Consider the following 13,199-nt stretch of genomic DNA (forward strand, 5'->3'; position numbering starts at 1 on the left):
TTAATTACAGGCATAAAGGTTTTCAGGTCACATAAGCACCCCCCCTCCCTTAAAAAAACATTAATAAAGATCGCCTTAAATTTCGTTTTTATGGCTTTAATTTCGAAAAATTTCGGGAAGGGAGTTTGCGAAAAGTCCTTCTTTGACCATAAAAAAAAGTCGTCTAAAATTGCATTTTTGGAACTTTGATTTCAAAAACCTACATGTCCCTGAATGTTACTAAAGATGGCCTACAATGATGTTTATAACACTTTGAAAATTTTGCCTCCCCCAACATCGCACTAAGACTGCGTTTTTAGAATATTTCGTAAAATTCCGGGGAAAGCTTCCGAACTCCCCGTTTCCTAACAGAATTGAAGACTACTTGAAATTGTGTTTTTGGCGTTTCAAGTTCAAAAATTTGCTGTTGGAAGATCTCAGGACCTCTTACTTCCAAATACTACCAGAGATCGTGTAAAACTGCATTTTGAAAATTTTATTTTCAAGAAAATTAAAAGGCATAGCCCCCAAACAGAGTGCTTGGAAAAATAGGGCGTATTTCTGAGTAAATAGTATACTTACTATAAATATCATGTTAATTAAATATAGAAATGGTTCCCTCTCCTAAACAAGAAGCTAAATCCTTTCTCTCGTTGTATTTGCATATTACTAGGAGTCAATAGAATAGAAAATGTGGGATTTCAAAAAAGATTTTTGTTCTATACGAATGAAAATTACTTGATAATCATTTGATTAGAACATTCATTTTATTCTGTGACTGAAGACACGATACGACAATTTTTCGGAAACAGAAGTGCGTAACACAGAACTTTAAAAAAAAAGTTTGTCTTGTTTTTTTTTTTTTTTTTTTTTTTTTTTTAATGTGAAACACCCTTACTTGTACTTATAATTGCTTTCCTAAATGTAAGCTGTTCATTTTCATTTTTGTTGTAACTTTATGTATTTCCTGCAAATCTGTTTCTTGCAATTTTTTTTATTTTCTTTTATTATTGATTCATTAAATGCAAGATGCATGAAAACGAGGCAGAGCGCTAAAAACTTTAAAATCTGGCAGAGCGAGGCATTGAGATTTTTTCTCCTAAGTATTTCGAGTTTTTTTTTTTTCAGGCAGATATACATTTAGGTAATATTTTCGTGCCTCCTGAGAAAAAGGACAACCTTTAATATTTATTATGACAACTAACGAGGATCAAACACTCACAAGACTTATTAGAAAATTTTAATAAAAACTCATAGTGTTGAAGCAGAAGCACTATACACTATGTGACCAAAAATATTGGGACACTTTCAAAAATTCACATTTTTAGGGATTTCTCGAGAAATAATAGACCAATTGCTCTATAATTTGTTTTTCATAAAATATATACTCTAGTTGTCTTTTCGTATAAAAATTAAGTCTGCTATTCATTTAGGGGACCAACAACAAATTGAGGGAAAAAAAAAGGTTTTTTGATCATTTTTCATTGTAAATTGCTGGGAATAAGCTATAATTTTCAGAAATGAGTTAAAAATCTATCAAAAACTTATTTTTATATTTTTGTGAAAGTATCTCTTATACCCACGGAAATATAAGCATTTCTTTCAAAAATGCAAAATATTTTGAAGGTTTTCGCCTCATATATAACGCAGAGTATTTCGTCAAACGTTACTAAACTTTTAAAATATTTGACAGCATTTTAGAGAAACATAATAATAAAATTTGAAGTTAAAATATTGAACATTAATATGAACAATTAAAGCTATTAATTTTTCACTGCGCATCCACGAAGGATAGCAATTCATAACGTTCATAATCCAAAGCTCAGATACATCCTACAATCCATGAAAAAAATTCCACCGCAATTTCTTTAAAATTGAAAAAGTTATCAGCGATCTAATGAGCCGAATTTCTATAATTCTAGGATAGGCAACGAATGGTAAGGGATCGTTAGCAAACTGGCAACACTTTCCTGCCATCGTTGCAGAGTGATTCATGATAAGAACGGATTATTTGTTGCTGGTCCCCTAAATGAATAGCAGACTTAATTGTTATTGGATTTGACGTCTGGAGTATACTTTTCATGTGAAAAAAATTACAGAGCAGAGAGCAATTTGTCTTTTATTTCTCGAGAAATCCGTAAAATTGTGAATTTCCAAAAGTGTCCCAATACTTTTGGTCATATAGTGTATGTAATACCTCATGTATTTTGCCGACTTTAGTAACTGGTAATTTGAGACGCTAAAAGTGCTAGGTTTAGCTTTATTCCAAAATTTCAACGCAAGATAGTTTACAAATATTGAGAGTGGGGGAAGGGGTGATTTTTGCCTTTGAGCTTGGAGCAGGGTGAGCATCCCTGCATACAAACAAAGATCACAGAAAAATCTTTAATTTTTCAAATTCAGGAAATCCTTATCCGTAGCCGTCCGCGACTTGGCCGTTGTTATGCTCAATTTGAAAGAGCTTTCACCATAACAACCCCTTGAGAAATACTATCGTAGCCTTCTCATCTGCATATAGTAATTAGATAAATAAATAAATATTTTTTCAAAAAGAAAAGGATTCAAAGATAAAGATTAGGGGAATTTTCTGGTCACCAGTGGTGAGAAAAGGCAATTATAGTAGCCACATTTTTTTCTAGCCGCCACTGCATTTGTAAAACAGGTAACTAACCAACAAAGTAGTATTTAATTTAGCACTAAAATATAAATATTATCAGTTCAAATAAAGGTTAATGTAACTAATTAAAGGCATTAATGTTTATTGTACAATCAAGTATTTACTATGCAAAGAGGATCTAGTTTTATTTTTAAGAAGAATGTTTTCTGGCAACTCGGATGAGGTTGGGGAGAGTGGCAAACAGGCAGAGGAAGTGAAAGAATTTCGCCAACCGATAACTAGTTAGTCCCCACTTTTATTCGGCACTCGATTTTTCAAATTTATTAAGTAGGATCATCCATTTTTAAAGAATATTTTTTGGTTAGAATTTGGAGTTCATTTCGTTAAAATTCAGTGTGGTCATGCATGCTATCTTTTTTTTCCTTCCTTTTTTGATATTATCAATTTTCAATAACGAACATTTTTCTAAAAATAAAACGAATTTATAAATTTATTTATTGCAAATATTCATTCATTCGTTAATTTTTCCTAGATGAGATCAGGAACCGTATTAATGGGGAAAAAAATCTTCGTTTCAAAAATTAATTTTAGTGCGAATGCAAATAAATTAATATCACAAGCGGGATTGCAAAATGCCGCGCTTTTACACTGAGTTATTTTTCTTTTACCTATGTAGTCAAGACTCAAGAGGGAAAGAACTAGAATTTCCTTGGAAGGGTCTGTAAAAAGCTGCGGTTTCATTTCGCCGTCAGCTATTACCTCCTTCGACTACTCTGCACAGCAGGGGAGCGTCCGGTCTGTCCCCCTGCAAAATGTGACAGGTCACATGATCCACACTTTCATCGGCCAACGCTCGTTCTATTGGTTGTTGAAGTGTCAATCACTTCACTGATGAGCACTGCTTTCGTTTAAAGAAAAAGCCCATTTTCAAGCGAGATCGTTTTTCTTTCCCACTGAAGAGCAGCCTTAACCGCTATTTGGATCACAGGGGTAGCCAGTCGTTCTTCGACCCCCGTATTCGCCAGACCTAACCCCCTGTGATTTTTTCTGTTCCCGAGGGTGAAACAAATTCTGAAAGTGAAGCATTTTGATAATGTAGAGGGTGTAAAAACTGCTTCGTAACGGGCACTGGACATGGTCAAAGTTAGAGTTCCAGGGGAGCTTCTAACAATGGAAAAAGGAATTAACAAGTATATTGCATCTAGGCGTGAACACTTTGAAGGTGACTAAAAAAGTTTTGTGAATAAATTAATATATAAATATTTTAGAACAAAAATCTGGTTATTTTTGGGTCCCCCCTCGTATCTATCCTAAACCACAAACGCTATGAGGAAGCAATGTGCCCGCAGTGCAAACATTTTTTTTCCATCTTAGAATCACTAAAGTAAATTCATGTTTCCTACAAAAGTGTATAAATTGAGATCATGAAAGTGCCAATGTTTGCAGTTATGGCAGTGTTACTTTGGGATATATAGTAAAAAAAAGATCATTGTTATTTATAAAAGCCCGGATATATACATTTTAAGCCCCCTCCCGCTAAATATCACAAGGGCATCAAATCTGCCACCGGATTGTCCCCACCCCTCACAATTAACCATTTTTCTAAACGAGGGATTGTTTTTCGTTTTTAACTGCTTCAATATTTCTACCTTAATTATGAGTTCGCTAGTTTATTTTTTTTTTTCTTTTTTTTAAATTTATTTATTATGAATGCCTAAAGTTTTGAGCTGTTATGTTGGGATTTTAATCCTGATTTTTATAACAATGCTGAAAATATTTTCAACTTTTAAAATGTTAGTCAATAGTTTTTTTTATTTAAAAAAAAAATCTTTATTTTCTCTGGCCGAGGGTCCTTTAGTGGTGTGCCCCTCGCCGTCTGCACTGCAGGATCAGTGGGTTCGTAGATCCGGGTCTTTAGCCAGTTATGACTTTTTTGCGCATTATTAAATCTAGGGACTCTGTAATACGTCATTAGGATTAATAATTTCATAACAACCTGGATTTTTAAGCCGCATTTCCAATCTTCGTATGTAAATATATCCGTACATGCCAGCATTAATATGCATTAAATATCGTGCCACTATTTCCCCTTAAAACTTTGGATAAAAGATTGACAACCTAGCATACGATAGTGCATTTCCAAATAGCATTAACTGTGTTTTCTAGCATCGTTATAAAATGCTCCATCCGAAACTTTAATCTTTTTGTTTAGATCATCCTCCCGGAGTATTTAGGCCCATTGTAAGCAGCTCTCATATTCATATTCTTGTAAATGGATCTCTAAACTTCCGTAACGTGGAAACATCTGATGGAGGATTTTATCTTTGTGAAGCAAATAATGGAGTTGGTGCAGGATTAACAACTGTTGTTCGATTGACGGTGCACAGTAAGTTTTGTTAATACCGTAATTATTAATTACGGTATTAAATTACCGTAATTACCATATTATTTTGTTAATACTGTAATTATACAAATACCGTAAAGGTATTTGTATAATTTTTAGCAATAAAAGTAGTGTGTTTTTAGAAAATAATGTCTCTTCAAATTATCAATCCTATCCTATTCTTGTTCAATGTTAATTAATTTCCTTAACTAAGATATACGTTATTTTTACTTTCTCATAAATATAATTTTTGACTGCTGAAAACTCGAAGCTTATAGTTTTTAAAGAAAACATTTTCTTTTCTTCTCGCGGAGAGTTTTTTTCTCTCTGTCCCATAGTCTCATTTTTCTTTTTAATCTTCCAGAATAGTGAAATAGAGAAAAATATGTAATATTTTCGAATAAAATGTTGAAGTATTTTGAAATAATATTTTATAAAAATTAACTTCGCTAATGCATTTTATAATAAGATTAAAGAATTCAAGTCAACCCTATTGGTTTTATGTTTTTGGAGTTTCTCTTAGCATATTAACGTCTATTGCTCGCTAATAAAATTATACTACGAATTTAATAAAACCAGTTGAAAGTTAAAAATTTCAGCAAGTCCTCATAAAAATTATTTTCATAGGTCCTCCTCAGTTTCCATCCAAGTTTGTTGTTATGTCAACCAGAAGAGGAGACAAAGCGACACTGGAATGCAATCCTCAAGGAGATTTACCTATGACTGTATCGTGGAAAAAGAATGGACAAATAATGGAGGCTAACAACGAAAACAGGTCACTGAAACTTTTTAGCTAATTTAAATATAAAGTAAATAACTAATTACTGACTGCTGTTCTGCAGTGGCAGTAGTTACTATGTTATGTTTGAATAAACTATCGTATTCTTGACAGAGTCTGGGAAGAGCTTTTTATATTCTAAACGCAAATGCTACCACCCCATTTATTGCATAGGAGTTTTCTCCTGTTGACTACTTCGCTTTTCAGTAGTCGCCCTTGCAAACACCAAACATTATGAAAATCTGTTAAGGGGCCTCTAGTAGGTGACAGTCATTAATCCTAAAGGAACAACGATAATTGCCTTAGCAACAAGAGATGTCGAATGCAGTAATTACCACATCCGAAATTTAGACGTTAGACTGAGGTGGTGAGAAGTTTTCTACAACCTTCTGAGTTTGTGGTAATTTATGGACAACCAAAACATGACATCCGAAAGTAGAAATGTCCCACAAGGAGTATGTATGTTTTTTTTTTCTTTTGTTTATCACACAACTACAGAATGTATCAATGGTCAATCGTTTTTGTTATTTCCTACTTTCCGAAAGTCACTGACATGACCACATTACACTGATCTAAACTTCATAGCGAACTCTTTCCGTAGATCAATCGCATTTTACAAGAATTTCGCTGTTAAGTCTTGAATCATTTTATGATAAAAAAAACTTTCTCGAAGCAATCAAAATCCTAAGAACACATATCTTGCAACTTCAATGAGCAGTATGTTCTCGAGTTCACTGCAAACCATTGCAAATAGTAGTGTAAAGGCATTTTCTTCTTTTTTCTTATTTAAATCCTCATTTTAAATACTAGTGGAACCCGCACGGCTTTGCCTGTAGTAGAAAATTAAAAGGTTTTTCGGTTCGTCTGTATATATACAAATAATGTATGATGAATTTCTCGCCAGTTGGCTTGCCTATGTTACGGTTCCACGTTATGATATCATGGCAATTTACTCGTTCATCTTATGATAATTTTGCTCGGGAAAATGTTCTTGAAATAGGAATAGAAAAAGAAAAAACTCGAATTTTCGAGAAATCGCTTCGAAGTGCACACCCCCATGATACCAACTAATTATGTGCCGAATTTCATGAAAATCGGCCGAACGGTCTAGGTGCTATATGCGCGTGCCATACATCCCGACAGACAGAGAGAGATCCGGACAGAGAGACTTTCAGTTTTATTATTAGTAAAGAAGAAGACCATTTTTTCCAACCAAAATAGATATGAATAAAATCATAAGGTTTATTAAGGTATTATACTAAATTTTTAATTTCGTCTTGTTAGAAGAAACAGTTTTGTTGAACAAAAAGTTGTATTCTTAGTATTCTTACTATATGTAAAAAATAGAACTAGCAAAAAATTAGAAAAAAAAAGCAATATAGTTTTTTTTAACCAATAAAATGTTAATAACATTGAACAAAAGAGATATATTGCTGTTTGTCGTAATTAAAAAAAAAAAATATAGTTTATCAGTTAACTTTCAGTAAAATATTTAATAATCTTTCATAAAAAGAACTACATTATATTTATTTATTTTATTTATTTATTTTTTATTTTATTTTATTTTTTGAAAAAAAATAAATTTACCTTTTCAGAAATTTTGAATATTTTTATTTCTAAAATATTTTTGTGTTTTGTTTGTGCAGCACCGTGGACAATGATTTGAACCATAGAAATATAAATAACACATTTATTGCAATTGCAGCCTCCCCTACACAACGATTTCTTTATATTTTTAACAAAAAGCTCTTTCAAGTTTCAGAAAAGTAAAATAAAATTCTCAGCTGAAGTACATGGAAAAAGTGATATTCCTAGCATTTCTTTTAAAATTGTGTTTGCTAAAGGAGAGTACTGTCATAAAGAAAGTTTAAAAGCAATACAGGACTAAAATTTTGATGAACAAAAAAACAAAAAGTTTAATCGAAAGTTTCCATCACGTTAAATTAAACTTTCTTGAAACATTCTTCCTTCATTCAAAATCAGTGTCAGAAACAGGAGGCTTATTTCAGTTTCCAAGTGGTTGTCTAGGATGAATGACAGATTGCCCATGAAAGGATGGGAGGAAAATCAAAATCTTTTCCCTTGATACATTACAGTTTCAAAATTTATGTTTGAAACATTTCTCATTTATTTCGTTGAAAATTATTTTCCCAACATCGGAGATTTTGAATTTTAAAGCAAACAATTAATAAGTTCTTGACAACCTGTTACATTTTATTCTGTTTGAAACTTGTTTAAAATTGAAAATTGCTTTCTCATATAGTAAAATGTTTGTCTATGAATTGTGAGAATATATTTTTTTCCAGGCGTAGTGTAACTACGTTTCTCTTTCTAGTCCTATGCAAAGATGTAATAAATTTCTGTAGTATGGACACTGAATTTATTGAAAACATTTGTTTCACATTTAGTCTCCAAAGTGTTTTTTATTTTGGGAGGACTGCAAAAGATCATTCTAATTTTGAATTAAGGAAAGTTTATTTATTTTTGTAGGTTTAGTATCCTTTCAGGGCATTTCTGATAATGAAATTTTAATTAAAGCTTTGCATTATTACGAAGTATTTATTTTAGGTCAGATTAAATTAAAATTAGGCATCAGTGATTTTAAACACATTTTTAAAGTTAAGTATTATTACTTAATGAAAGCTGTGGAAACCTGTTAATTAGTGTAAAAACAAAGTTTTAGAAAAAGGTTTTAGTGAAGATTGGAAAAAGATCGTACATTGTAAAACATTTAGTGTACCTACACACAAAAAAATGGTGGCAACTACTTTACACCAAGTGTAGTGTAGTGAAACACCACAGATAATTCTTGGTGTTATCAAACACCAGGAAAAGTTCTTGGTGCTTGGCAACACCAAAAATTCGTCTTGGTGTTTGATAACACCAATAATTATCTGTGTTATTTCACTGCACGACACTTGGTGTAAAGTAGTTGCCACCATTTTTGGTGTTGAGATACACTAAACTTATTATGCAAGTTTTAATTTCTCAATTGATTATTAACAACAAAAAAATATAGAATTATTTTGTATATGAGGATTCAACTTTTTATTTTTAATACGAGAAATAGACATTTATGACTATAAATTGTTTTTAAAATAGGAATTTTTAAAGTACTTAAATTAAAATTATCTGTATATTAGATCAATGAAATTAACACTTTTCAAAAAACAACATTAAAATGGAACATTTTAAGATTTCAATCAAATTTATTCAAGAAGATTTCTTAATCAGTCTTTATAAAATCTGGTATATATAAACACAAATTACACATAACAACAGTAGAATATAAAAATTTAAAAAAATAACGATACAATAACGATAAAGTTTCTCGCTCCCACAAAAACTTTTTATATTACAAAAAGAAAAGTGTTTAACAGGCCTTATTATTTTCCCGGGAAGCGCGCCATATACACACACGAGCATGTTATTTTTTTATGAATTGATCTATCGTAAACCCAACCGTAAAGCAGCCATGTTGAAAATGACTGCTAAAGTTGTAACGATCATTCATAAAAGAATATATTCAATAGTTTATCTTTAGAATGGACTAAAGACTTTCCCGTATGGTGCAAAGTAGCCTTGGTTTACGGTAATTAACATTTCATTACAAATAAAATTTAACATACCTTTTGAAAACTTCAATCCCGTGCACACCGACGATTATTTGCTGCAGACGTTGCAACGTGCTTTAGCCTGATTAATGTTTTGTTGCCAACGGCCGATTTCTAATCGTACGCCAAAGTTGGTGTTAACGGAGTCAAAAACATTCCTCAAATGGTGTTTGCGCATGTGACGATGGTGTAAAAATTCACCAATATTGGTGTTAGGTTTCAATTACAACGCTTTTACTATATGGGTAAGCTAGATATGGTGTTGACTAGAAATAAAGCGTTGATTTGCACAATTTTTGAAGTTGCTTAACACCAAACTCGGAGAATTATTACACCTCAGTTTTTACAGTGTAGAGAAGCTATAGCGTTGAAATTATAAAAATTTTTATTTTCCATATTTTTCATCAGTGGGAAGGTTAAAAATCAGTGGCACACGTATTGTGCAAATGGGGCGTACATGTATTGCAAATTGCAAAGGCCAAAAGGCTGAGAAATGCTACCTTAATCAGCACTACGTTCCGAAAAATATGCACTATTAAGAATGTCACTATAAATATATATGCATTTTATATTTAAAAACCGACTCTTCCAGGCTTTTTTTTTCTTCATTGCATTATTTTCAGTTTTTGTTGTTTTTGAGGCAATTGTTAAACGATTATTTTTAAATAATGTCAAAAACCATGCCATTTATTTCATTATTTATTTTTAAGGTACAGAGAAGACGTGACAGAAGTTGGCGAGTACGGATTAAAAGCATCTTTCATAATTGAAAAAGCTGAACGAAAAGATTCTGCCCTATTTCTTTGTATAGCAGCGAATAAATACGGAGAAGATACATTAAACATACAAGTTACTGTTCAGGGTGAGAAGTCAATAAATATATTTTTCAAATTCTTACTCTTAATGTATTTCAATAACTATATTGACTAAAGAAATTACTACAATAACAACTGATAGAGACTACAAAGTATCTTGTCAGATAAAGCTATAAGAGTTTAGTATATGAAAAAAAAAAAAAAAAAACATCAGCTTCCATAAATTTTGTGTATAGAGTTTTTAAAAAAAATACTTTTTACTAATGTTTATTCAAATACATTTGTTAGCGTTTCTGCATGTATTTTACTATTTCAGTGAAAAATATGCAATTCTCATGTTAAAAAAAATTAGAGAATATAAAGTATGCTATAAAAATATACGAAAAAGCAAAAATTCAAATAGTACATGAATATTCTCTAGCGATTGCTACTCTACTGGATTTTGTTTTCTGTTGTAGATATTCCTGATGCTCCTCAGAATTTAGAAGTGCATGATGTTTCTAGCAGAAATGTGAGACTTACCTGGGACCGCCCATTCGATGGAAATTCTCCCATTACCCAATATGTAGTCACTTGGAGGCAAAGAGATGGTCAGTGTGAGTCTTCCGCTTTTATTAGCAGCTTACTTGAGAAATTTCCTCAAAAGAAATAGCAAACATTAATCATAGAAATATCTTTTAGTCTTTAAAGACTATCATCTTCAAGAAATAAGTGTTTATTTATTTATTATTTACTTATTTATTTATTTATTAGACCTAAAAGAAAACAAAAAAATAAGGTTAGAATAATAATCCAAGGGTGTTTAATGGTCAAAGTCAGTAAATTCTAAATTCAACAATCAAAATCATAAATGTAAAAAATAAATACAAAAAAATTTAAAAAAATAAATAAGTAAATAAAATAAAATAAAATAAAAACATTACGCATGTTGTGGTACAGATTGGAAATATAGATTTGTTTTTTCTTTTAAAGTTTGCACTTAACACTTAAGGTCAAAAATGTCAAAATAAATAAATTGATTTAAGACAAAAAAAAAAAGAAAACACATGTATTAAAAAAAAAAAAAAAATCCGCATGTTTTGATACAAATTGGAAACACAGATTTTCTTTTTCTTTTAAAGATTTGAAAACTTTCATTTACGAATGATGCATCAAAATAAAATATTTTGAAAATGACAAAAGGAAAAAAACGTAACGTCGTATAACTTATAATAAGATAATATTACTTTAAAAGCAATTAAAAGCAATCGCAAAAATTTTAGCTTCGTGAAATTTTTTTATTTTTTTTAACTTTCTGTCTCGTTCTTATAAGATTCGAGACATTTTCAGCTCACGAAATCACCGATATGTTTACTTTCGCGAAAACTACGGCTCACAAAAATAAGTAATTTTACAGTAGATTTTTTCACAAGCCCCGAACAAGCTTGCATATTGCCTGACGTCAACTTTTAAAAAAATATATTAAAAAAAAATAATGCAAACTTGAGGTTTTTTGTCTTTTTTTCGTTGTCATATGCTTCCTTTTTGGAATGCGTGTTGGTGTTTAGAAGTAGGAATTTCACATATGTGTTTTTTACAGGGACATATTCGTTTATTTTTACTCCGCAGTAGTTTTAATTAAAAGCTTCTGATTCAATATCAATCCTTTCATTTATTTTTTAATTAGAAATAAAAAAGAAAAACGTTTGACTTCTTATTGGGCTTGATAAACAATGTGGCAAAATATTGTTGTAGAAATCGGACTAATCTGAAAGCATGACACTATACATATTTTTAAAAAGAATAAAAATTAAGTCAAAAAGAAGTTACATTAACTTTACCTTTCTCACTAGCCGAACCAGGGCTTACCATATGGGGGATCATAATAATATGTATGCAGGTATGTTATATACTATTGTATTATTATTAGTTATATGAGTTAAAACAACTTGCTGCCTCCTGGCCTCCCTAAATACAATAAACTGTCCACAAAATAAAAATTATATGTTCATTGAGTAAGGACATTTTTCATTAGTATCGTTAGTCATTTTAAAAGTTATTTCAAAACTTAACATACATTAAAACACTGCTGCAATACTTTGTATAAACCTTTCGTTAAAATGAAAAACCAAATATAACTCTGCTTTATACACAAGTTGCGAGGCTTAAAAGATCGACATTACGTTACAGATCAATTATAGCCTAAATTGATAGAATTGAGTTCTTAAAATATAATCCTAGTGCTTACAGTAGTTTCAGTTTTATGAGTACATTCGATTTAAATGAGTTAGCTACTCTTGATTATGCTCTGATAAAAATAATTCGTCCCTATATAATCTCAAAAATACAACGTAACCATGATTTCCATTTTAATTAAAATTCGGTTGATTCAAGGATAATGAATTCTCATTTTTAGAAGAGCTACCGCGTAAAACTTCCAATCCCGTATTAAAATCGATTCCGAATAGATTCCGGAAAGCAGTCTGGATTACGATTTGGAGGGATTATCTCAACCTGAACCTTTCTGAAATAAATCTCTTGAGCTCATTTCCTCTTCATCCGGCAACAATCCATCAATAAAATTGAAAGCAGTAATATCATTGAAATGCAATATGCCTGAAAGGTATTTCATGTAAATGTATTTAATTTAGTCAGATTAAGATACACCCATTCTGTTCTAAATTGGAAAACGTAAGTTAAGAGCATAAAATATATATTTGAATGACTGTTTTCTTGCAATATAATTATTTCATCAAAAGTAGCATTTCTGTTTCGAAAATTGTTTTTGGTAAAGATTTATTAATTAACTATTTCACGACAACTTTTGGCTCCTTATCTCTGTTAGTTAAGTAAACTTTTTTTTTCTTTTGGCATTTTGGAAATATTTTATTTTGATACATCATTGGTAAATGAAAGTTTTCAAATCTTTAAAAGGAAAAAAAGAATCTCTGTTTCCAACCTGTATCAAAACAATGCGCAATGTTTTTTCTTTTTTTAATAAACTTTTTTTTCTTGTCTCAAATTAATTTATTTA

The 13,199-nt window shown here is 30.9% G+C and overlaps 1 protein-coding gene across 1 annotated transcript in view; it reads left to right on the plus strand.

The window, feature by feature from the left end:
* Positions 1-13,199, plus strand: part of LOC129222177 (cell adhesion molecule DSCAM-like) — a 102,132-nt gene that overhangs the window by 49,893 nt on the left and 39,040 nt on the right. The window contains exons 9-12 of the mRNA XM_054856642.1: positions 4,809-4,982; positions 5,607-5,754; positions 10,082-10,233; positions 10,645-10,776. Coding sequence (XP_054712617.1) covers positions 4,809-4,982; positions 5,607-5,754; positions 10,082-10,233; positions 10,645-10,776 — 606 coding nt within the window. The remainder of the gene's footprint in view (positions 1-4,808; positions 4,983-5,606; positions 5,755-10,081; positions 10,234-10,644; positions 10,777-13,199) is intronic.

This window comes from Uloborus diversus, chromosome 5 (assembly GCF_026930045.1).
Source record: "Uloborus diversus isolate 005 chromosome 5, Udiv.v.3.1, whole genome shotgun sequence".
Classification (NCBI taxonomy): Eukaryota; Metazoa; Arthropoda; class Arachnida; order Araneae; family Uloboridae; genus Uloborus; species Uloborus diversus.